Below are 25492 nucleotides of genomic sequence, written 5' to 3'. Positions count from 1 at the left end.
AGTGCAGAGAAGCTACTCAAGAATTGAGTTTTGAGGGAATTGGGGAGCCTACAGGAAGTATAAGGGAAAAAAATAACTGTGATGTATATTTAAAGGCTAAATAGAGAGTCTGAAGGTCATGGGTATGTTATATACTCTATGGTTGATAGAGCGCCATTAAGATTCTATATTTCTTTTAGATTTTCCTTATGGAAATTTGTAAATATACACAGAGAAGAGTGTTATATCCTCTGACACGTCTCAGTTGGGGCTCAAGCAGTGTCTAAGCCTCCCTAGCAAAAGAATTATCAATATGTGCGAGTCTTTTTTCCTGAAATATTTTAAGGCAAATCCCAAACATCATATCATTTTACCCATAAATATTCCCGTATGCAGCTCTAACAGACGAGGCCTTAAAAAAGGAACTGTAAAACTATTTTTACACCTAAAAAAAGAACAATCTTAATGTGGAACCAGTCCATGATCAGATTTCTCTCTTTGTTGTCTTATTCCTGGTTCGTTTGAGGCAGAGTCGAGCTGGGTCCAACACTGCATTCGGTCGGTGTGTCTCCAAGGCCTCTGGAATCAGTGGCCGTTCCGAGTCAGGCCCTGCGCTCTTTCTCACACTATTTGTGCCTTCGGCTCAGGGCACCCTCGCCGGGTCTGTCACTTCGTATGCTCTTCTAGCGCTGTATTTCCTGTGAACTACAAGTGAGAGAGAGGGCCACTTGGGTCTGCAGTGTTTTGAGGTGGGGGCGCCATGTCAGGGCTGTTGGGGAAGGTCCATCTGATAATGTATGATAGTGACGTGTGGGGTGGACGGGGACCCATCCAAAATGAAGGTTCCCAAGCACCTGACCTTGGCTGGAGGGTGAGGAGAGGGGAAGGCGCGTGCAGGCGTCACACAGGTCAGAGCACTGTGAACAGAGGGAGTTTTGGTAACGATCACCACTCCTAACATTTGCCGGGTGCTTACTGCATCACTGGCTCTGTACATCCTGGGGTTCTTATCTCAACTTGCTGGATAATATTGCCTCCATTTCACAGACCGGGCCTGGGAAGGACATGTGCCTGACTCACACGCTAGCACGTAACACAGAGAGAACTGGAAGCTGCAGTCTGCGTTCTGAGTTACTGTGCCACATCATAGAGGCAAAGTCCCCGGGCTGCCACAGTAAACAGGGAGCAAATGTACACTGCTGGGTGAGCAAGGCCAGGCGGAGGCCAAGGGAAGCCGGCGAGTTTGGTAGAGAGCTGAGGGCGCTGGTGGTCTCGGGGTGCAATCAGCTCAGCATCCCCTAGAAACCTCTTTGTTTAAAAATGCAGACTCCTGGGCCCCACACAATCAGAATCAGACTAGATCAGAATTCCAGGGAGTGTGGCCCAGGAATGCGCATTACCAAGCACTTCAAGATTTTTAGACTAAGTTTAAGAAACTCTGGAATAAAGAGTGTGACCAGCTTTGGCAGAGGGAGAAAGAACAGCCATGTACTTGAGGGGATGATGGATTTCGGTAAACAGGACTTTCACAGCACCTCATGTGTCGTTAGTGTTTTATAAGGAAACACTGTTGAACAAATGGAAAGGAACTTCGACACCAAGGACTGACAGTGCCTGCAACTGGAGCATCTGAGTTTAGCAGCCCCTGTGAAGGCAGAGTGAGTGGCCCTTGCCACCTCCCACTCATTGGTTACTGCCTTGTGGGAACGTGGACTTGCATCACACCTTCAAACCTCTTACTGAAAGAAGTGGCAGTGATCGCCATGGGGGCCTGATCAAAGCAGCCTTTCCTCCCCGGCCTCCTCCACAATGGGACCCTTCCATGTTTGGGTGGAGAGAAAGACACTATGGAAAACAGTATGGAGATTTCTAGGAAAATTAAAAATAGAAATACCATACGATCCAGCTATTCCACTTCTGGGTATTTATCCAAAGAACATGACAACACTAATTCAAAAAGATACATGCACCCCTATGTTCATTGCAGCATAATTCACAACAGCCAAGACTTGGATGCGACCCGAGTGCCCATTGACTAATGACTGGATAAAGAACATGTGGTGCATATGTATATATAATGGAACACTACTCAGTCATAAAAAAGACAAAATTGTGCCATTTGTGACAATGTGGATGGACTTTGAGAGCATTATGTTAAGTGAAATAACTCAGAGAAACACAAACAGCGTATGATTTCTCTCAAATGTGGAAGACAAACACATGAATAAAGACAACAGATTAGTGGTCACCAGAGGGGAAGGAGGTGGGGGGCAGGCAAAGGGTAAAGGGGCACATATGTATGGTGATGGATAAAAACTAGAGTACTGGTGGGGCTGGCCCCATGGCATAGTGGTTAGTTTTGACACGCTCTGCTTTGGTGGCCTGGGTTCACGGGTTTGGATCCCAGGCACAGACCTACACCACTCATCAGCCATGCTGTGGCAGTGACCCACATATAAAGTAGAGGAAGATTGGTACAGATGTTAGCTCAGAGCTAATCTTCCTCAGCATAAAGAAAAAAACACGAAAAACTAGACTACTGGTGGTAAACATCATGCAGTCTATACAGCAGCTGAAATATAATGATGTACCCCTGAAATTACACAACGTTATAAACCAATGTGACCTCAAGAAAATAATTTTTAAATAATCCCTGCTGAGTAAAAATCTGAGTAAGCCTAGACTCAGCGTGGCGGGCAGTGGATGAAAGCGAGACGGGTAGATGAGCGTGTCTGTGCCGGTCTGTTAGTGCTGAGAAAGTACGACTCACAAGACGTGAGGCAGACAGGACCCCCGAGCCAACGGCATTTCAATACTGTCCAGGCGAGAATGTCCAGTGAGCGTTTTGAGAAACAGATACTGATACAGAATTGAACTGAACTGAACTGAACTGGATTGACACGGTCATGAATCTTACGCTTTTAACACTTCTTTTTATTAATCAGTGTTCCTATTGGTAACCATAAGTCTTTATGTTGTGAGGGTTTTTTTCTTTTTAAGAAAATGAAAATCAAGGACAAATGAAATGTTTTTAAAAGAAGCTTTCTTCAAACTAAACTATTATGTTCCATGACACATGGCAGGGAGGGACAGGGGCCCCTGGAGTGATGCTAATGTGGTTTCTTCATCATTATGTTGCATATTGGATCTCCGCACTTTTCTGTATTATGTTATATCTTAATAAAAATTTTACGTGAAGAGGCCATCTCTATTAATGGCGCAGATGGCGCATTCCATCATTATTTACATTGTGTGATGTGCCACGCATCTGGGAACTGTAAATCTCCTGAAACCACTCTTGTTTGTAAAGCGGGTAAACATTCCAGCGAACATCGAAGCTGTGCGGCTACCAGACGGGTCCTTTCAGCAGACGGCGGCCACTTCCATCTTCTGGGTTAGAAAGTGCAGACTTCGCTTCAAACAGAAGACTCGCCCTCAGGACACTCTTCCGGCCACGTCTTCTCATCTTCTCCGTCTTCTCCTCGCTGTCCCTCCTGTGGAGGGTGCTGCTGCTCCCCGACCCGGTGTGGACAGAGCAGTGCGGAGGCGGCAGGTGAGTGAGCTCACCTCCGACCCTTCCCTGGGGACAGGAAGCAGGGCCGAATCCTCAGGAAATGCTTTCTCACCGTATTGGCGATTATTTTAAAACAATTTTCTGTAGGACACTTGATTTGTCTTACCAATTCTACGTTAAAACAGTAATCAGGATTTTAAAAAAATAGAGGCTCATAGAAAATTAGGATTCAATATTTACTTTGTTTTCAAATCCTACAGCTGTATGAGCTGATTAAAGCAGACATTTTCCCCCTTGGGATCTTTGAATTAACAAAGTAGAATCGCCACTCTGCCTTTTCAGCTGCAAAGGGGAGGGCTGGGTGGGAGGGCGTGAAATGTCGGCCTCCTTCCAAAGGACGGAGAAGGAAATGAGCTAGGGAGGGGCTCCCGTCCTCCTGGCTGCGCAGCCTCTCTCCGACCAGACCTGAGTGAGCAGAGGGAAAGTAAGCGCACATTAAAAGCAAGCACTGATGGAGATGCGGGGGGAGGGGACCATCCGCAAGAATAAAGGAGAGATTGCCGTGAAGATCTTCAGGCTGTGTTCTAACCCATCCAAACAGAACACTGGTTTTCTATGTGCTTTGGTTTTCTTCCAAATAGCAAATTTCTCATCCTTGGGCAAAAGTAAATACATCGCTTTTCTTAGTTGCTTTTTTCCATCCTGCTCCCTATTCCACAGTTTCCTCAAGGTCCCTAATCATTTCCCCGCAACCACTGATGTGTAACCTCGTGTTTCAGCCTCTCTGTGTCTCCTGGGGACCCTGTGCAGCTGGAGTCCTTGTGACTCTCTCAGATCCACGTCACATCGTTTCTTTAGCTGCCATCGTCTGCCTTTGCTTGCTAAGTAGAAACATACTTGTTGCATTGTCTGCCGGAGAAATCCAACTACATTTACTCGGGGAGCTAATTATACGGTCAGACGCTAAGCATTTACCCCTGGAAGGTATAAAAAGTGAGAGACCAGAGGAAGAAAAGGTAATCAGCTGAGTTCAGAGCAGATCGGACAAGGAAGGGTCCCTACAGGCAACTTCAATCGCTCCGCCCTGTCCTAGACCACTGGGAGAGATGAATCAGGTGACCGGCTCAAGGTCAGTTGGGACAAGCCCGCCTCAATTTTCCTTCACCACACCACACGGCCCTTCATGAGTCCTCTAACTTGAATAGGCCTGGTACTGGGATGGGACCTGCGCGTTCTCACTGGGCCTCACTTTAGTGTCGCTGAAGCGGGCGCAGATTACTTAGCGCAGCCTGCGACGCGTTTGTTCCGCGAACACTTACGGAGCTCACGGACCCCTGACATGAAAGGCTTTCCTGTTGGAGTAGTTTGGGGTGAGAGGTTTTCTTGGACTACAGCTCTGAACCCAGACTGTGGAGTCTTTCAAAATACCACAAAACACAGAGCTGCCAAGGGCATCTTTAAGCTCAGCCTTGGAAGCAAGGAAATTCCAGAGGCCACGTTATAATCCAAGGCAGGAGCAAGGCCCTGCGCCAGGAGGGGCGCGCTGCGGAGGAAGGGGAGGATTGAGAACAGCGGGGCAGTGGGCCAGCGGGGAGCGGGGCGGGGGAGAGGCGGCGAGACCCGATCTGGCACCGGGCGGTCCATCCCCATCTCTTCCCGGGGCCGGAAGGCCTTTTCTCTCCTGGTGCCTCCAGCCCCTCGGGACGGCCAGAACCCCGCTTGTCCCCGCCGGTCACCCTGCGCCCCGCCCCCGGCGGTCCTCGGTGGCCCAGCAGCGCGAGCATCCCTGGCTTTGGAAGTTCGGAGCCCCGCTCAGCGCGGCCCCTTGGCCCGCGGCCCGTTGGCTCGGCGCCCGCCCGGCGGGTCCCGCCCAGGCAGGGATGCTGGGAGCTCCCTCCCGCAGGCCCCTCTCTCCCGCGCCTAGTCCTCCTGCGCAGCGGCTCACGGTGCGCGCGTTTCCCTCCTGCCCGCTGGGTGCAGCCATGGCCTCCTCCTCCGCGCGGCCCGCCGTCCTGGCCATGACCGCGCTGGCGCTGCTCCTGCTGCTGTGCCTGGGCCCAGGTAAGTGGGGAGATGCCAGGGGGCTGGGGAGGGAGATCGGTCACAGGGTGGGGACGTAGGGACTCATCCTGAGCCCGGGCAAGGGCCAAGGGGTGATAGGGGTCTTGCATTTTGCACTTGCACGAGCGGGCAGTAGCGCGCTTGGGCAGGCAGAGTACCCGGGTCAAGGGCAGGGTCTTAGAGGTGCGTGATAACCCTGGAAAGAATGAGGGCTGAAGGTCCGCAGGAGGGGCGAGAAGTGTTCCTGGACCAACGGAAGGGGCACTGGGCTACTGGGAGCTTTACGCGGCGGCGCCCTCCGGGACTGAGGGAGCCAAAAGGCGGCATCGCCGAGATTCCCTTCGGGCGCTGCTCTTCCAGGCGCTTCCCAGCTGGGTCAAGTTCCAGGTCTGCAAAGCTGGAGCAGGCCTCACATCCCAGATGGGGGAACGCTCTTAAAGGAGAACCGCTCAGCCGCCTCTACTTCGTGGAGCCCTCAGTGAGTCCATTGGCAATCCCGGGTTTGTTCCCTATAAAATGTGCGCGTTCACACACCCGCCCCAAATGAAGCGGTTTGGTGAGTGTACAGACAGCTGAACCCCGACATTCGGCGGACCCGCCCTGAGAAGGTCCATCTGAAGGGGGTGTTTTGTCCTGGCAGTGCTGCCTCCTGCTTGCTCGGTCCTTGCTGGTTCCCTCGCGGCCTGGTGCACGCATGAGCCCTCTGAGGCTCCCAGCTCTGAGAGGCAGGTGTGGGGACCTCAGATCCGCTGCTCAGAGCCCTGGGGTCGGAAGGCACGAGGTCACTTGCCCAAGTCCCTGAGACGGTGCTCTGCCCACTACAAAGTAGCTGGGCGCTGTCTAACGCAGGGGGAGGACTCCCTCGCAGCCTCAGCGTCTGTATTCTGCTTATTCAAACAGGTTGGACGCCCCAGCTCCTGGTGGAGGGGAGTGGGGAGGCCGCAGCTGGAGCCCTGGGGTTGGAGCCCGGTGCCAGAACAGCAGGGGACCTGGTCCCTGAGGAGGATTACTGTTGTCCTAAATTACCACCACAGGGGCAGCTGATGAATACTTTCCCCTTAAACGATTTACCTGCCTCTCCCCTTCGTTCCTCCCATTCTAAGAAGCACATCCGAACAAAGCAAGTGAGCATTGGCTATAAGCCGTTCCTTCAAAGTAGACGACTTGTATTTTATTTCGTTCATACCAAGAATGTGGGGATAGGAGTCAGTTAAAATATTATCATTGAGCTGGAATGTGAAAGTCCTTATGATGTAAAAAAAAATCTTTATGTCTATAGAAAGTCCCAAAGGTGGTTCTTTATGGAGCTCAAACACATTTAGTGGAGAAAATGATCATTGTCCCTTCTTGATCAATTTATTACTAGTTAGCACCTTCAAAGGGGCCTCCTGCAATTCTGAGTCTGCTGGGAGAGCTAATGTCAGGTAACTAGATTTGATAAATTCAGGAGTGCCTATTGTTGCAGCTCAGAAATAGTGACTGATGATGTTGGGGTCAAAAAATCCATATTACAGGAAAAAATCTCAGCTATTCATTTGTCCTTTATTCCTTTCTTCAAACAAATTTAGCCTGGTGTCTGATTATGTGTATTAATATTTATAGTTCAATGTGTAGTAGTTGGCACAGTGGCAACATTAATAATTCATAATTGAGGACTTGTCCATACTTTTCAGTTGTATAGCTGAGTTTGGCGAGGTTTTCCTTTCTGGAGTCGCAGTGACATAGATTTGCTACAAGAAATTGCAGCTTCATCGCAAATGCCTAAACTCGATGTCTATTTCAACATCAGGCCACGTTTCACTTATTAATTATTAAGTGCTTTTCAGAAGGCACACAGATGGAGGAACAATACTTAATTCCATACATGAGACCCTGTGAGTTATTGGAGATCGACAAATGTGAAGACATTAACGAATGCTAATATTAGTGCCAAGGAAAGTATCCTTCCGCTTTGGCAAACGTCATAGATTTCCTCACTGACTCTTGAGGTTGGAACGGAAGTATAGCCTTCAAGAGTAGCCCCCCACCCCCATCTAATTAATACTTCCCTACACTGCAGCCTCATCAGGAGCTTACCTCTGCTGACTCTGGCTCAGCTGCCTCCAGCAGCTGTTGACGGGGAACCCCTTGGAGCGACTTATTCCATCTTTGGGTGGTGGCCCAGGTGTTGGAAACCCTGATCTATGGCCCAGTGGCCCCTTAGAACCATAGCTCTCCTCCCAGAAGCTTCGTTTCTCTAGATTAAACGTCTAAATTCCCTTAATTTTTTCTCATATGACACATATTTGGGCCCTTTGCTCCCTGGACTTTTTCTCTGACCACAACTCCAGTTTTCTGTGACCTTCCGAAAGTGAGATGTGGTCTGCACCAAATAGTAGAGGGGTGGTCCGATCAGAGGAATGACAGACAGAGACGGGACGATTAATTTCTTTCTGCAAGATGCTAGCCTTTTATTAATGCAGCCTAAAATTGCAATTGTTTTCTAAACAGCCGCATCGCTGTAGCCCTACATGAGCATGGACAGCGAGAACTGCTGCACTCTCCCACAGGCGGCTGTGCTGTGCTAATGCTGTAGCCCACTCTCCTGCAGACGCCCGGCCCTCCTGTGGAGGACGGGAGAGCAGCACTGCTTGTGCCCCCCCCAAGCCCCCCACCCCCCACCCCCACCCCCCCACCCCCGTCCTTCAGGGCGGTCCCTAGCGATTCTTCTCAAACCAAGTTCCCTGGCTGGCACACCTGTTCTAAAGGCAGTTGCACTCCAATTCAAATGCCTATAGGGGGCCACTAGGTAAAGTGGCTGTTTGTGCACCATGGGGTGTGCTGAGTGGCTTGGGCCCAGAGGCATTCAAACTCATGAATTGGGCATACTGATAAAATGCACTTGCAGGTAAAGTTCAGCTGTGGGCAACCAATTTGTGACCTTCGCCTATGAATGTGGGTTTTTTTCTCCAACCGCGTAGTAAATTCTTTAAGCAGGGGTTTTTAGTCTTATTTGGGTCCCAGATACTTTTGAAAGTCTGCCAAAAGCCATGGCCCCTATTCCCAGAAAACTATCTTTGCAGATGTTGACACAGGCCTTGGGCCTGTCAGTGGATGGCGAGGTTAAGGCTCTGCCCGGGAAGGTGGGCACCACCACCACGTGAGCATCTCCATCCTGGGGCCAGCCTCCGGCTCCTTACGCCTGAGGATGCTCTGCTCACTAGTTCTGAGGCTGGGCTTTTTCCCGGGGGCTTGGTTCTCCCTTCAGGGACAAGCCCACGTGTGGTACTTAAGCATCAGAGGCTTCGATGGGTCCTCAGACCAGCTCACCAGGCAGAGGTGTGTCCTTTCAGGCCAGTCATGTTATTTTCTATTCAAACAATGGGGCTGATTAGAAACACTTTTAGACCTGAATAAAAATAACAGCAAATGGTACTAATAATGCCTGCTTGTAAGGTGATCGGAGCAAGCTATAAAACTGGGCTGGGCTGACGTTTTAGAGGTATGTTCCTTGGCTGTGGCAGCATAGCTCTCATTTCTGCCTGCCTCTGTGCTCACGTGGCTGCCTTCTCTGCATCCTCTCCTCTTCTAATATGGACACCAATCACTGGATTTAGAGCCCACCCTAAATCCAGTATGATTATCACCTCGAGATCCTTAACTAGTTGTGTCTGTAGAGACCCTATTTCCAGCTATGTTCCCATTCAGTTTCCGGTGGATGTGAATTTTGAGGGGGCACTCTTCAATCCGCTATACCGTGAAAAGTGACAATCTGCAGGAAGGTGCTGATGGCAGATGGTTGACCCTCACACACAAGGGCTGAAAGAACTATGTCACTTTTCCTAGAGAATAGCTCAAATGGTATTGTCCTTGGTCAGCCGTGGTCATTGTCACCAGTTTTGGCCAGGGGCAGCCTGAATTCTTTTTGCTGCACAGCAGAGAATGCAAAGCATTAAACCCTGAAATACTACCAAGCTGCCAAATCAAGATGTGGGCATTCAGAGAGCCTTTCCAACTCTGATTTTTGCATTTGAGAAAGTAACGGGCACAGTGCAACTCTGAAACAGATTTCTGTTTTCATTCCTTTAGGTGGCATAAGTGGAAATAAACTCAAGCTGATGCTTCAAAAACGGGAAGGTAAATAAACCCCAACTGGATAAGGGTTGCATTCGTAACTGGGTTGAATGAAATGGCAGTGTTGACTGTGCTCACTGGAAGCTTGGATTTGGGAAATCAGAAGTATTTACTCCTTAAAAGGTAGCAGATCTGAAGAGCTTATTCTGTGGGTATGCGGTGTGCTATTTTATGAGATAAATATTATCGCCAGTAAATTTCTGAAGGTTGTTTTTCTGAAAGCTGCCAGTGTGGACTAAGACATAACAGAACAGTGCCACAGTGTGAATTGAACGCTGAGTCGTTCAGCAGGCGGTGCCCTTTGGAGCATGGGTCTACACTGAGAGCACATCCTTTAGAGCACAGACTTCACTTGGTGGGGTGCACACAGTCTTGCGGGGGTGCTCTATACCCAGTTAACTACTGAGGGGAGGTTACACAGAACAACGTTTTTGTTACTGACACCTGTTGTGAAAAATAGTCCTAAGATAGCGTGGTGGACAGCAGCAAAACGTCATAGAAAGGGAACAGTGAGGGAGCCACACGGTGTGAGTTCTGGGCCCACTGCAGTCGGACCGGGGCACCAATTGTGTGGTCTTGTGAATGCCACTTTCCCTCTGGGAACATTCTCTTCACCTGGAAAATTAAGAAGTTACCTATCCCTTACGAGGAAGTGTGGCCACGTTTCTGATGTGAACCTTTAACCACTTGTTCTTGCCCCTTGTTGGCGGGGTTCCAGAAGCCTCGAGTCTGCTCCCCGACATGCGCCCTCTGGCGCTTGCTCGCACACCTCCCAGTTGGCCCTCAGAAATCCCCCACAGCCGCTGAGCACCCAGAGCACCTCGAGAGGACTGGGGCTCCCAGGGGAGCTCCCAGCACCTTTCCAGCATGCCTGGCCTGGTCCATCCCTGAGCCCTGACGTGCCTCAGGGCCACCAGGGGCGACGGAAGCCTTCTCGGGGCCAACCTGTCAGAGGTGAGGGCAGAGAGCAAACTGCCGAGAAGATCTCAACTCCTGGGTATACGTCTTCAGCTTTTGCTCAAGTCAGGCCAAGAAACACATATTGAGTACCTACTGCGTACAAAACAGTGCTAACAGGCCCTGAGGGAAATACACATGATCAAAAGTGAAAAAACAAATGCTCTGATATTTACCCATGCGACCAGCGCACACACAGGCACTTTCCTTCCATTATCCCATGCAGCCTCCCTAATGGCCCTGAGCCAGGGTCTGTCAGTCCAGTGTTACAGATGAGGGGGCAGAGGCTCAAAGCCAGACACCAGGGCCAAACGCAGTGGCACAACCGCTTCTCTGAGCACATCCTGCAAAGGTAGTGCCTTTTAAACAGTGGGGACCACGTCCGAGGGAGCTGTGCTAAAGCAAGGGTAGGACCGGTCAAGACTCAGTCATATCTCCCGTGGGCAGACGGTGAGGCCCAGAGGTGGTGGCCCACGGTGGCACTGTGTGTTCCAGCAACCTGATGTGGGAACTGGCCAGAGCGCTAGGCTGGGCCTGGTCTCGGCCCACTCAGGCTGGTCATTCCAGTTCCTTTGTCTTCCTAGTTTGCAAAGCAAGCACAGCGCTCTCTGGTTTGCATATATAGTGAATACACACCAGCGTGGCACTAGACATCCCGTTGTTTGCTGAACGCAGAGCCCAAGCCCCTAGCGCCTGCACGAGGCCTGGCGTCTGGGCATGCGGCATGGCTGCAGAGGTTGAGCTGAGCCTTGTCTCTACCCTGTGCCCTAGAAGTTGAAGGTGAGCCCGGGCCTCTTTACGTGGCTCTAACCAAACAGGAGAGCTTCCTGACAGGGAGCGTGGAGACTGATGATCACAGGCCGTGCAAGGATGACGTTGAGAGTCAAAACCGTCCTATGCATGGGGCGACTGGGGGAGTGGGATATCTAATAATGATTCACCCCAGGAGGAAAAGAAATCATTCTTTGTACTTTGGGGTGGGGAATTCATCATTTCAGCACCCGCTCCAACCAAGACTCCAGTGGCTGTGGATGAGAGCAAAGCCAAAGAATTCTTGCGCAGCCCGAAGCGCCAGCGGCGGCAGCTGTGGGACCGGAGCCGGCCGGAGGTGCAGCAGTGGTACCAGCAGTTTCTCTACATGGGCTTCGACGAGGCGGTGGGTGTGCGCTCCCGCTGACGCCTGGCTCCGCGGGGCAGTGCACTGGGGACGGAGGCGCGGCCGGGGACAGGGGGCTCCAGGAGTGTAGGTCCCCATTCCATGTCCAGTGCTACCCAGGCGCTGGATTACATTACCACTGGGATAAGGACACCAGCTGGAATTTTCTGTCACACTGCAGTCAAACGAGAGTCTCCCCCAACTTGTTTGGGAACCAGAATTCCAGAGAAGTCCCTGCCCCAGATGGCTGGGACTGAGAGCCATCGAGGATCTGATTTTCCTGGGAAGTCTTTTAGCTTATCTGTACAGTTTTGCCTGGGTGTCCTTAAAATAGCTCTCAACTTCCCAAAAACATTTTCAGCTTTACCTCAAAAAATGTCAGAAACAACAAGGTGGATGCAAAGACCCATGGGGATAATGGAAAGAGATGAAAAGTGACTGTTAAAGAGACATGAGTCTTTGCAGATGTTTTTGGGAAAATTTGTCAATGGATTTGCAGGAAATGTGGTTCAGTCACGTGTCCGGGTGGCGTGGGTGGACGCATTCACTGTGTAAGGAAGGAGAATGTTTCCAATCACAGACATCCCACTGAGGAACAGGTGCAGGTGGGGCAGCCGCAGAGCTCGGGCGCTGAGTAAGTCTGCAGGGTGACGGCAGGGCTGGGACAGGTGCCGGATGCGAGCCTGGCCATTCGGACACTCAGCCTGCCACCCCAGCCAGGAGCAGGTGAACGGAGCATCTCCAAATGGGCAGCTGGGAGTGTTTTTCCAAGCAGGCCCTTGATTCATCCTGTGAGTAGAGGGGGTACACAGAGTACTGTACAGGTGAAAAAAAATTAAACTCTTCAGAGACATCATTTTTAACGGCTGCATAAAATGCAGTCAGGTCGCTGGATCATCATTTTCTTCCCATTCCAAACATTGGACTTATTGGTGGTTCCCTAATTATCTTTTTGCTACTCAAATATAATTTTTTTGCTGTGCAAATAGCTAAACACAGCCAAACTCTGTGCCAGGATGGTTCTAGTACTTACAGGAATTAACTTACTTAACACTCACAACAACCCAAAAGGCAGGGACGTACTATTATTTGCATCTTTGTGTGTGGTTTGTTCCTTACTTAATATTACATTCTACCCAGTGGAATTACTGGGGCAAAAGGTAGAATCACATCTGAGGGTCTTTAAGTTTCGTCAAATTGCATATTCCCATAAGCCATGTATGAGAGCATCAATTTTCTCACATCTTCAGCAGCATCTGATATTCTCAATGAAAACTTTAAAAAAATAAGTTTACTTATTTGATAGATGAAAATGCGGTACCATCTTTTAGTAAGTTGCGTTTCTCTGATTACCAGTATTTGCAGTTCATGAAAATGGGGTATTAAGAGTTTAACATGGGGAAATGGCTAAAATAATGACTGATGACAGAACCAGAATAAAGGTGAGGATCAAATAAGATTATGATAACTAAATATGCATGGAAAAGACCAGAAGGAAATACATCACAATGTCATAGTGGTTGTCTTTGGCAATTGGAAATATGATCCCCCTTTTTTTTTGTCTCCCACATACATAAATTTTTAAAATATGAGTGTGCATTATTTCTGTAGTCATAAAACATTTAAAAAGATTATTTAAAAAATATATTTTAACCCAAAACCTCAAACAAGATTATAAAAAGAAAAACCAAGGGACGAGATTACTTCATTATGAGAAGAATTGTTGTGCCCTCTTTTCCAAGGCAAGGCTGAGGGAGGGCTCAGAAGATGCGGAGGTGAGGCGTGGAGTTGTGCTCCTCAGCGTGGCACAGTCGGGCCCCTGCTCACCCAGCGTGCAAGGCCACGGAGAAGACCACTGCGGGCGGGCCACGGCCTCTAGCCTCACGCAGGGCTCAGAACTCAGTGTCCTCTGGCAGTCGTGTTAAAATAAACATAGAGTCCTGAGACCCAACCACCAGAAAATTCGATCCAGGAGGCATGACGTGCCTGAGGATCTGCATTTGACAGCATCCCTAGAGATTGGGGTGCAGGGGGGCACTGGCCACACTTTGAGGAAAATTGGTCCTCAAGCCCAAAGTTTTGGACATGCCGCCTCCCCAGGCCATCGTTCTCTGCTCCTGCCCTTTCGCCTTCACACAAATCTCTCACCAAGTCCTGAGCATCGACCCATGTGGGTCCCAATCAAATTCATCCTGCATCTTCACCACCACCAGTGCAAAGTTAGTCTCTCCTTTAAAAAATGGTAGCAAAGGCCAGTTGCCCAGGCTGTAAACTCGAATGTCTTTCTACGTTTCTCACTCACCTTCAGTCCTTCTCCCTCCCTTTGAGTTTTATTAACTGCGGTGTCTGTTTTCAGGTGTCTCAGGAGCTCTAGGCTTCTGGAGGGCAGGGACTCTGTCTTACTTGTTGTGGGTGGCCCTCCAGTGCCCAGCACAAGCCCGACATGTTATGCCCATTTAATAAGCGTTTGTGGAATGAATAAGTGCTCCTGGGCGTGCTGTCACCAACACCACAGGGATAAAGGAGTCACCGCCAGGAGGATCCAAAATGCCCTGCCCCGTGGCGGGAAGACACCAGCGCAGAGGCTGATTTAACTCAGCCAACATCTGTTAAGGATTGCTGTGTGCACCCGAGTGGGCCAGGCACAGAAATGGGATGGAAGACGAGGCTGTGTCTGCCTCAATAAGACATGTACGGTGCCTGGGGGTCAAGCCAAGTTGTGACTGAATTTGGCAGATTCTGTTTTATTTACCAAAACAGAGGAAAATTGTTTAAGTCTGGGGTGTATTTGGAACTCACATGACAGAAGTTTTCATGGGTATGCGTGTGTACTCCTGTGGGGAAAATCATTGTATTGGTATTCGTTAGCTGGCTGTGTGACCCCTGAGCGCAGGAGTACCCTAACACGGAGTTATTCTTAGTGTCGGGGTAGTTAATCATTGAAGAACCACCCCAGAGAGAAGCCAGAGGTAAGATGTGGCCTGGGGGTTGTCCTTAAGTCCAGTCTCTCTTGTTTTCTCTTTTCCTTCAGAAATTTGAGGATGACATCACTTATTGGCTGAACAGAGATCGGAATGGACATGACTACGACGATTACCACCAGCGTCACTATGATGAGGATGCTGCAATCGGTCCCCGGAGCCCCGACAGCTTCAGGCACGGGGCCAGCGTCAACTACGACGACTATTAGCTGCCAGGCCGCCCGGCCCAGGGCCCGGAGGCCGGGCGAGCCTCTTTGCGGCCGTGCCCCGTTTGGTTTCTGCTGCGCTTTATTCCAGCAGTTCTTTTCTACCCGCTTTCTGTGACCAGAAAGGAAGTTAAAACAAAGGATAAATGCCTTTTGATATTTCATGCGAGTGCCTTACACTGCATTTCATTTAAGAATAGAAATAAAAGCATTTTGTTAAAAAGAAAAGTCTCCGAGTTCACTAGGATGAAAATTAAGCTGGTGGCAGTTTTCATTCCCTGGATGAAGCCTGAAGTCTGAGGCTGAAGCCTCATCTGGGAGGCACCTCTGCATTCTCAGCCCACGTGGGACCTTCCGGCAATCCTTGCCACCACTCCAGGCAGACCCTGGGCCTCATCCAGGGGTCTTCAGTGGGTTAAAATCCAGCCCACACTAGATGCAAGATACAAAACCAGCAAGAAAATTTAGTTGAAAATTATTTAAGTTTACAGAACTAGGCTTTCTGGGTTCCAGGCCCAGAAGTGGGGCTGGACCTGTCTAATATTGCCATCCAGAAAATGAAGGATAATAGAGAAAACTATGACGTTTGGTAGATTTCAAGCCTCACTTATCTTAAAAAATTAAATCCTGTCCAATGAATTCCAGAAAGATTTAAGAATATACTTCACATCATATTTAACCCATCTGAGAGAACCAATGAAAGAGAAGAGCGGTGTTGGGGTGGGAGAGGGGGGAAGAGGACGGGAAGCAGATGGGGGGTGGTGAAAGATCCAGCTGCACTGACAGGAGGGGGTCTCAGCCTGGCAATGCTTGACTGCTACTGGGCTGGCTCAAAGCCCAGTGCAGTGTTAAAAATGCGGGGGGGGGGGGGGGGGGGGGGGGGGCATCTTAGCCCCAATCCTTACCTTTAAGGGGGGGGGTTTCCTGTTTCTCTATAGCTGTTTTGTGGAATTTTTTTTGGAGATGTCTGTTATCAAGTTAAGGAAATTTCTTTCCTTTCAAAAATATGCTAAGAATTTTTTTTAATGTCATATATGGATGTTGAATTCTATGTTCTTTTTCTGTTGAGATAATAGAACTTTTCCTTTTTAATCTGTTAACTAATGTGGTGAATTCTATCAAGAAAATTCTAATATTAATCAACTGAATGCCTGGAGTAAACCTAACTTGATCATGATTTTTTACTCATTGTTTCTAGTTGGGTGATATTTTTCAGAATTTTTGCATTCATGTTGATGACTGTTTTCTTTCCCATTCTCTGTGTAAGAATGGAGTTGTCTGTTTCCTGAATGTTCAGTTGCATTCAGAGAAAGCCCCGTGGGGGTGGTGTTCTCCTCGTGGTAACATGTTTGATTGTTGACTGCGCTTCTCTTACAGCTAAAGGATTATTCTGACTTTGCGTTTCTCCTTCATCTGTTTGGCTAAGTTCTGTCTTCCTGTGTAGTCATCCATTATTTCAATGTTTTGAAGTATGTTGCGGGTTGTTCTTAATATCCTCTTATCTGTTTTTCTCTCTAGCACCTGTGGTTATGTTCTTTTTTTCATTCATTTTATTTGTACCTTTAAAAAAAGTGAATCTTGTCTTTTCAAACATGCAGTTTTTGCTATGCTGGTCTCTTCTTTTGTATGTTTCTCTATTTCATGAATTTCTGTCCTTTTAATTTCCATCCTTCTGCATCTGTGGGTCTTTGATTTATATTAGATCTCAGCTCCATTTTGAGGCTTCTTATTTTTTTAAAAGCAAACACTAAATACTGTTTCCTTCCAAGTGTCATATCCCATGAGTTTGATGTGAAAAGTTGCATGATGAAATCTTCTAATTTCAATTATAATTTCTCCTTTGACCCATGAGTTGATTATGTATTGTTAAATTTCCAAGTGAATGGACTTTTCTAATTATCTTATTGACTTTGTTTTCTTACTTAATTGCATTGTGGTAAAAAAAAAAACGTGGTCTGTCAGATCGCGATCCTTTGAAGTGTACTGAGGCCAGCTTTATGGCCAAGTGTGTCAGCCTCGGCAAGTGTTCCACACGTGCTTGAAAGGAATGACATTGGACGCAGTCAAGTCCATTAGGCTCAAGTTCCATAGTTATACTGTTCACATTTTCTATTTTCTTACTTTTTCGGGGGTCTATTTGATCTACTGATTACTGGTAAGTGTGTTAAAATCTATTATGATGGATTTGACAAACTGTTCCTTTAATTCTGCCGGTCTGGCTTTATGGGAGTCTGTACGCAAATTCACACGGCACACGCGACTTTAGAATCGACACGTCCTCCCAGTGAATGGAATCATTTATCATTATGCAGCAAATTTTCTTATTTCTGGTAACGCTTTCTGCCTGAATTCTCCTCTGATATTAATGACCATCCTTGCCTCCTTCTGGTCACTGTTTGCCTGGGCTCTCTCTCCCAGGGTTTGGCCTTTTATCTTCATGTGGCTTTAGCTGTGTCTTGTGAAGAGTACACAGCTGAAACTTGTTTTAAAATCTGGTATAACTGTGACGGCCTTAATGGGAGAAGTTAGCCCACTTACGCTCACCGTGATTAGTGATTAGGTTTTCTTTTAACACCACATTTTGAACCTTTGAGTTGTCCCATTTCACTGTCCCCTTCTCCTCCTCTTGGGCCATTTTGTTTTCCTTTGCTTATTGGTTCTTCTCCCTTTCCTTCCTTTGCAGGTGCACACTGGGCCTATTTTATTAGTGTTTGCCCCATTTAATACATATTTAACAACAGTTACCGGTAATCAACGACCACAGATTCTCCTGGACAATACAAGGACCTCGCAATACTTCATTCTCTAATCTCTTCTCCCAATTTATAAGCTATCGTAACTTGGCATCTTAAATCTAGCATGCTCTGTTTTCCCCACAGATGATCTTTGCTTCATATACAGTCATTGGTTTGCTTAGATTGTCACATATTTATCCCGGCTCACTATTTCTCCTGCAAGTCAGACCATGCGTCAGAGGTCATTTTCCTTTGGTTTGAATCTCATCCTTCAGAATACACTTAGTGAGGGTCACTTGGTGGTAAACTCTCAAGTTTGGCACTTTCCCTTGTTTTGCTTGGTACAGAATTTTCGGTTGAGTTATTTAATCAGCACTTTGAAGATACTGTCATCTGGTCTTATGGATTCCACCGTCGATGTTAAGAATTTCACCATCCGTCGGTCATTCCTCTGTGGATGATATTGTCTTCTGCAACTGTCTCTTATAACCTACTCATCTTTGTTATCCCTACCCACATCCACATCAATATATATTTATACTGCTGGGGGTTGGTTGGGCTTCTCAATCTGAGGGTCAGTGTTTTTCACTAATTTGGAAAATTCTCACCACTATTTCTTTGAATGTTGCTTATTCTCCATTCTATTATTTCTTTCTGGAACTTTATTCAAAAGTATAAATTTCATTCATATTTTCTCTTTTTCAAATATGCTTAGTTAAGTCTCATGTTATCTGCTCAGATTTTCGTTTTTCCTTTGTTTCTTTCAATATACTAAACTTCTTTTATATTTGTTATTTCCAGTGTGTGAGGATGTCTTTGCAGATCTATTTCTGGCTGCCATCCGTTGTTTCTCACTCATGGTGTCTTGTCTCCTTGATTTCATGTAATTTCTGACTGTTACCTGCGCATTTTCTTTGGAACTTTGCGTTGTTAAGATCTATTGAACATTGAGTTAAGTTGAATTCTTCCAGGTGGCATTTGCATTTCCTTTTGCTGCTGGTCTAGGATGGAGGAGAGGGAGGGAGAGTTACCAAGCTGGAACCACTGGAGGTTAAATTCTCCACTGGGGGACTCACAGATCACACAGGGACACCTTGTGGTTCCTACTCTCATGGGTGCCATCTCCCCAGCCACCCATCTACTACTACCCAACTCTTTGAAAGAAAGCGTCCTTGCTGCCCACTTCAGTGTGATGGGTTTGCTTGTCATTGGCCCCTCCGTGTGATGCAGGGCAGTCTTCCCTGGGCTTTATCTCCTGTCCAAAGCCCTGGGCAGCCTTCAGAGAAGCTCAAGCTGGATGGATTCTACAGATGCCTTCCGGCAACAGTCGGCTTTCCCTTCATTTTGGGTTTGTGCAGATTCCTTACTTTTGTATCACCTAAGAGATGCATCTAAAAAGATATTTTAATATCATATGCAGCATTTCATTTGCTCTCATTGGGAGATTTACTCAGGTTATCTAATCTGCCATACTATTATTTGATCATTTATTTCAAATCAGATGTTATTCACCTTTTTTGTGCATCTAGGAATCTAAGAATAATGCTTTTAAACACATAAAATAAAATACATAGGATTACAAATGAAACCAATTATACTGAACAAGTTACCAACATTTTAAAAGACAGATCTATGATATAGTAATCAATGTGCCCTTCAAGTTATAAAAAACAAGATCTGGTGACAGGTCTACAATCACTGTAATTCCCAAGTAGTGAGAGTTAGTATTTTGATTGACAACAACTGTAACGTGATGACATACTGGGTTTGTACACATGACAAAGTCCCAGATGAGACCTAATACTGTTGCAGTTTGCTGTCCATACTTAGAATTGAGGAAAAGGCTCAATTTGAGTTAAGGATTAGTAAAAGCAAATAACATAATATTTTTCCCCATTCAAGGTCATGGAACTCCTTATTTAAAGGGCTTTCCAGTTCAATTCCTGAACACATCCGGAGTGAAAATTTCCATTATTCTCGGGATAAAGGTGAAGACACGGGAAGAGTCTATGCGGTCTGGCCCTGCCTACTCTTCAGCCTCCACTTGTCCTCACTCCCCGTTGCTCTGGGCTTCAGCCACTGCAGCCTTTCAATCCCTTCAGCACGCCATTCTACTCCCTCCTTCTGGAAGATTCTCTCTCCCTTTTGCCTAGTTAACTCCCAGACTTCCTTCAGCGCCCAGTGTCCTCACTCCCCCTCCCCACTTCTAGGTCAGCTTCCTCTCATAGGCTCTGACATAGCACTGCGATATAGCACCTTCCTTGAGAAAAATTATGACATGGGTGATTATCTGACAAACATCTTTCTCTCGACTAGGCTGTAAACCCCCCAACAGGGATCCCAACTGTCTTTGCTCACTATTAAATCCTCAGAGCCTGGCACAGGGCCTGGCAGAGTAAGTGCTCTTTAACATGTGCTGCATGGAGCCTGACCGCATACAGGAAGGGATCATTGACCCAGTCTACGTTCACATGGGAGGAACAGCTGGACGGGTTCAACGACAGACTTCTTCTGGGATAGAAAGTAAGAACAAAACAGGAATTATAACTCAGATTTGGGGGTCCTTCCCGCACCACTTATTTGTCTCCCTCCTTCCCAGGACAAGAACCACCCTATGTGAGCTTATCTGCACCTGCCACCCCACAATAGCAGAGTCCACCTTCTCCCTCCAAAGTATGCCTCATGGGCCTATAGTTTCCTGAGCCCGTGCTCAGCCTGGAAACAGCAAACTAACATTTTCTCCCATGTGACCACTGTACTGGCAGCTAGCTGCCTCTGAGCAGCTCACCATGACCAAGGGCGAGGATTCGAGGCCACGTCAGGTGGGAAGCTTGGTCAAGCTTGGTCAGAGGCCCTTGGCCAAGAGCTTTCCAAATGATATCACCTGATTCTCTGAGCGTCCCTTTTTAAAATTAAGATCCTCTGTGGATCAGAATTACTCTCTAGGATTTTACAAGCCAACCATTTTCATAGGTGATTCTTCAACAAAGGACAAAAAATCCCACTGTAAAGAGATCCTGACCAAGAGCTAAAGATTGGAAATGGGAGAGCCCAGACATTGCGCCCCCCTCCTGCCCCTCAATATTTTTAAAGATAAGACTGAGTTGAGGGCATCTGGGGGAGGGTAAGTAGGTCATCCAGGGGAGCCCAGGCTGGGGATGTCATGCCTGGAGTGACCTGATTGCTCAAACATCAGAAGGGCTGTCAAGAGAAAGAAGTCTTTGTCTCGCTCTTGGAGAGCCCCAAGGGCACAAGCAGAACCCGTGAGTGGCTGCTCAGTGAAGCTGAATTTGCTCAAAATTCTAGAAATGGAATGGGCTGCTTCACAAAGATAAGTGCTTCCAGCAGTGTGAGTGAACATTTGTCAAGATTGTTTATAGAAATTTCTGCATTTGAAGATTAAAGTTTCTTAAATTTTGAGGTCACGAATACCCAGTGGTGATTTTCAGGTACAACAGAGACTCCCTTCTCCACTGCCGTGGAGCCTTTTGAAGGGATCTAGCACAGGATTCTGCCGAAAGTTTGGCTAAACTTTTCTCTCTGATAAAACTCATAGTGTATTTACAGAAGGAGGGCAGGTGAGGCTAGATTCTGGAAGAAATGTTAGAGCCAAAAGGGATTCACCTCCTTACAATACAACCAATAAGCTGAAGTCAAGGAAGGCTTGGTTACGACCAGGCCAATACTTTCCTGTAGTTTAGTGTTTTACTCTGCTTCTCAAGTCACGCTGTAGCCATCAGGGAAAAACAGGTAAGCACACCCAGGGAATTGGGATTTATACAGAGCTGTGTCTTTCCACTGGAAGTACATTTACTCTCTTGAAAACAGATGCCTAACACACCAAACGTAAGACAGCCTGGGGAGAGGGCAGAGAAAAACATCACATGATGCCACTGCTGACACTACCCGGGTTAAAACGAAACTGAGAAGCAGGCTGTGTAAGAGCCAGATGTAGTAGCTAGGAGAAAAGTGTGGAATAGACTCCATCACAAATGGCGTGGCGTACATCTGAGGTAATTCAGGGCTTTTTTTTTGGTGGGGTTGTTAATTGAGCTCTCTCCTATTCTTTTCTGATTTCCAAAATGTTTTGCTGAGAAATTTCGTGAAGATAAACCAGGAAATGTGAAATGGAACTTGGTAAGCGTTCGTTTTTGAAGAAGCCCGAGTGCTGATAGGAACACTGCTGCGCAGGTCCTGACCGCACTGATGACAGATGAACTCTACCTCCAGCCGTTTGATCGGTGAAGCTAGGAATGAAGACTCTGATTAATCGTCCATTCATGCATGGCCTTCCAGTTGGCCAGCTGAATCAGACATGGTTCTGTTCTGGGAAGTGATAAAGAAACACCATCCTCATAGTTTCCTCCTCACATCTGTGTATCACATCACTGCAACCTCACTCTCACCTTTCAAAGTAGGAAAAACAGATGTCAGCACCTTTACTCATATCTCTTTTTTTCGTATTTTCAATGTTTTTATTTCATTAATATTTAATTAATGAAACTCCATCTTTAGTGATATTATAGATTCCTATTTAATCCTTTTCAAAGCCTAGTAAATTTTCCTCACTCTATTTAAAAATATCTTTCAAATTCAGGTTTTGTCAAAAAGATAGCATAGGGCATTAAGCACACACCATGACAAAGCTAGAATATTTAACATGATTTGATTTTTCAGCATCATTTGATATAATCATGAGGGTTTTTTAAAAACAGATTTCCTTTTTTTCTTGCTGGAAAAGATTCACTCTGAGCTAACATCTGTTGCCAATCTTCCTTCTTTTTCCTCCCCCAAACCCCAGCGCATAGTTGTATATTCTAGTTGTAAGTCCTCCTAGTTCTTCTACGTGAGCTGCTGCCACAGCATGGCTACTGACAGACGAGCGGTGTGGTTTTGCACCCGGGAACTGAACTCAGGCCACCGAAGCAGTGAGTGCCAAACTTTAACCACTAGGCCATCAGGGCTGGCTTGAGGGTTTTTTTTCTTTAGGCTGTTAAAATGGTGGATTATATTGACTAAGATTTTCAAATTCTGAACCAGCCTTGTAACCCCTGGAATAAACTCCACTTTATCATGGTATATAGTTCTTATAGTGTTGATTTCAATTTGCTAAAAATTTTATTTAAAAAATTTGCACATATATTCATGAGGGATATTGGTATGTAGTTCTTTTTTATACTGTTTTTGTGCGGTTTTGATGTCACAGTAATGTTGGCTTCATAAAATGAATTAGAAAGTGTTCCTTCCTCTTTCAGTTTCTGGAAGAGATTGTGTAGAACTGACGTGAATTCTTCTTTAAGTGTTTGGTAGAATTCTCCAGTGAATCCTTCTGGACCTGGAGATTTCTTTTTCTAGAGGTTTTAAACTATAAATTCAATTTTTTTTTCTCCCCAAATCCCCCCAGTATATAGTTGTATATTTTAGTTGTGGGTCCTTCTAGTTGTGGCATGTTAAACTCAATTTCGTATACAGCTATTCAAATTATAGATTTCATATTGGGTAAATTGTGGTAGTTTCTACTTTTCCAGGAATTGGTTTCATCTAAATTGTCAAATTTATGTACAGAGTTGTACATAACATTCCCTTATAATCCTTTTGATGTCTGTAAGTGATATTCTTGGGTCATTCCTAATGTTATTTGCCTTCTCTGTTTTGTCAGTCTTGCTAGAAGCTTGTGAATTTTATTGATATTTTCAAAGTCTTGTAGACAGCATATAGTTGGGCCATTAAAAAAAAAGCTACCCTGTCAATCTCTGTCTCTTAATTGGTATCATTAGACCATTTACATTTAATGTAATTATTATGCTAAGGCTTACATCTACCATTTTACTTTTTGTTTTCTGCTTGTTTTTTTTTCCCATGCTTTCCTATGGGTTAAATTTTTTTTTTAGAATTCTATTTATGCATTTGAGTATATCTCTTTGCATACCTTTTTTTAGTGGTTGCTCTAGGTATTACATTATATATACACATAACATATAAAAATCTACTAGTGTCAACTTCTACCAGTTTGAGCGAACGGTGGAAACCTTACCTCCTCTACCCTCCAACATTTATAATATGGTTGCCTTATTCATTTCCTTTACAAACATTGAAAATGACAAGTGTTCTAATTTTTGCCTCAACTATTAAATATAATTTAGAAAACTTAAGAGGAGAAAGAAAACCTATTACATTTACCCATATTTTTGCTTGTTTCATGTTTGTCCTTCCTTCCTAATGTCCCAAGTTTCCATCTTTTATTGTTTCCTTTTTGTTTAGAGAAATTTAATTTAGTCGTTCTTTTAGGGTAGGTCTGCTGGTGAAAACTTCTCATTGTTTCCCCTTATACGAGAATGTCTTGATTTCTCCTCCATTTCTGAACATTTTCACTGGATACAGAATTCTGCATTGACAGTTCTTTTCTTTCAGCACTCAAACGATGTTCCACCTATTTCTGACCTCCATGGTGTCTGATGAGAAACCTGCTGCCATTCTAATCATTTTGTCCCTGGAGGCAATGTGTCACATCCCCTGGCTGCTTTGTCCCTGGAGACAATGTGTCATGTCCCCTGGCTGCTTTGGAGACTTTTTCCTTTGGCTCTAGTCTTCAGTCCAACTGTGACGTGTCTTAGCTTGGATTTCTTTGGGTTTATTCTATTTGGTGTTCACTCAGCATTTTGAATCTGTTGGTTTAGATTGTCTTGCCAAATCTAGAAAACTGTCAACCCTTTTTTCTTGGAATAATTCTTCAGCCTCAACCTCTTTCTCCTTTCTTGGAACTTCAACGACATGACAGAGTTTTTCTTATACTTCCACATATCTCCAAAGCTCTGTTCATTTTATTTTTCAGTCTATTTTTCCTCTGTTGTTCAGACTGGGTGATTTCTATGATTTTATCTTCAAGTGCATGGGTTCTTTCCTTTGTCCTCCCCGCTTTATTGTTGAATTCATTCTGAGCCTTTTATTTTGGTTACTTTACTTTCCAGTTCTAAAAGTTCCATTCAGTTCTCTATATCTCCTCTTTGCAGAGATCTTCTACTTTTTCATGTTTCAACAATGATTATAATTGCTCACTGAAGTATTTTTAGGATGCCTGCCTTAAAATATTTGTCAGATAATTCTAACATCTGTCATCCCAGTGTTGGCAGCTGTTGTCTTTTCTCTTTCAGTTTGAGATCTCCGTGGTTCTAGGTGTGATGAGTGACTTGTGATTGCAACCTGGTTGTTTGGAGTGTTCTACCACAGAACTCCAGGTCTTATTTAAATCTTGTGCTTTAGCAGGCCTCCCCTGACACCACTCCAGTGAGTGAAAGGAGGGGCACCGCCTCTTTACTGCAGGTGCAGGTGGAAGTCTAGGCTCTCCACACGGTCTCTTGATACCAGGAAGAGTGGGTCACTACTACCCACTGGAGATGCAAGTCCCAGCTCAGGCCTTCTAGTCCCTAGCTGCCACTAGGCCTTCTCTGATACCACAGGAGAGGGCTGGGAAAGAGGTCAAGGTGTTTCGTTACAGCCAGGCAAGGATGGAACTCCAGGCCCCACGTGATATTTGCTGGTGGCAATGAGGGTGAGGCTGCAGCTTTTTCATGTGGTATTTGGCGGGAGTAGAGCCATTACTGTAAAAGTTGTGTTTTACTAGGCCATCTCTTTCCTGGTATGTTGGCTACAGAGAACAGGTTTTTGTTGGGGCCTCTTATGACTGCCATTGGCATTTCTGGATTGCTGGCTTCTCCAGCTCCACGTGTCTAAGACAAAAAGAAAACCCAGGGAACTCACACCTTGTATCAGTTTGCTAGGGCTGCCATAAC

General features: G+C 46.2%; 1 protein-coding gene across 1 annotated transcript; it reads left to right on the top strand.

Annotated features, from left to right (window-relative positions):
• The first annotated feature begins 5102 nt into the window (after positions 1–5102).
• Positions 5103–15190, top strand: ECRG4 (ECRG4 augurin precursor). The gene is made up of 4 exons (XM_046662652.1): positions 5103–5554; positions 9623–9670; positions 11623–11780; positions 14812–15190. The coding sequence occupies exons 1-4, from the start codon at positions 5374–5376 to the stop codon at positions 14968–14970; spliced, it is 546 nt and encodes a 181-aa protein (XP_046518608.1). The 5' UTR covers positions 5103–5373; the 3' UTR covers positions 14971–15190.
• The last annotated feature ends 10302 nt before the right edge of the window (positions 15191–25492 follow it).

Source organism: Equus quagga, chromosome 5 (assembly GCF_021613505.1).
Source record: "Equus quagga isolate Etosha38 chromosome 5, UCLA_HA_Equagga_1.0, whole genome shotgun sequence".
NCBI classification, from domain to species: domain Eukaryota; kingdom Metazoa; phylum Chordata; class Mammalia; order Perissodactyla; family Equidae; genus Equus; species Equus quagga.
Note: the sequence above shows the minus strand (reverse complement) of the source record. Positions and strands in the feature narration are given on the sequence as shown.

Coding starts and splice junctions, on each gene's coding strand:
- ECRG4 (XM_046662652.1), top strand. CDS start 5,374: ATGCTGGGAGCTCCCTCCCGCAGGCCCCTCTCTCCCGCGCCTAGTCCT. Junction 9,671..11,622: donor GATGCTTCAAAAACGGGAAG/GTAAATAAACCC, acceptor TCATCATTTCAG/CACCCGCTCCAACCAAGACT. Junction 11,781..14,811: donor ACATGGGCTTCGACGAGGCG/GTGGGTGTGCGC, acceptor CTTTTCCTTCAG/AAATTTGAGGATGACATCAC.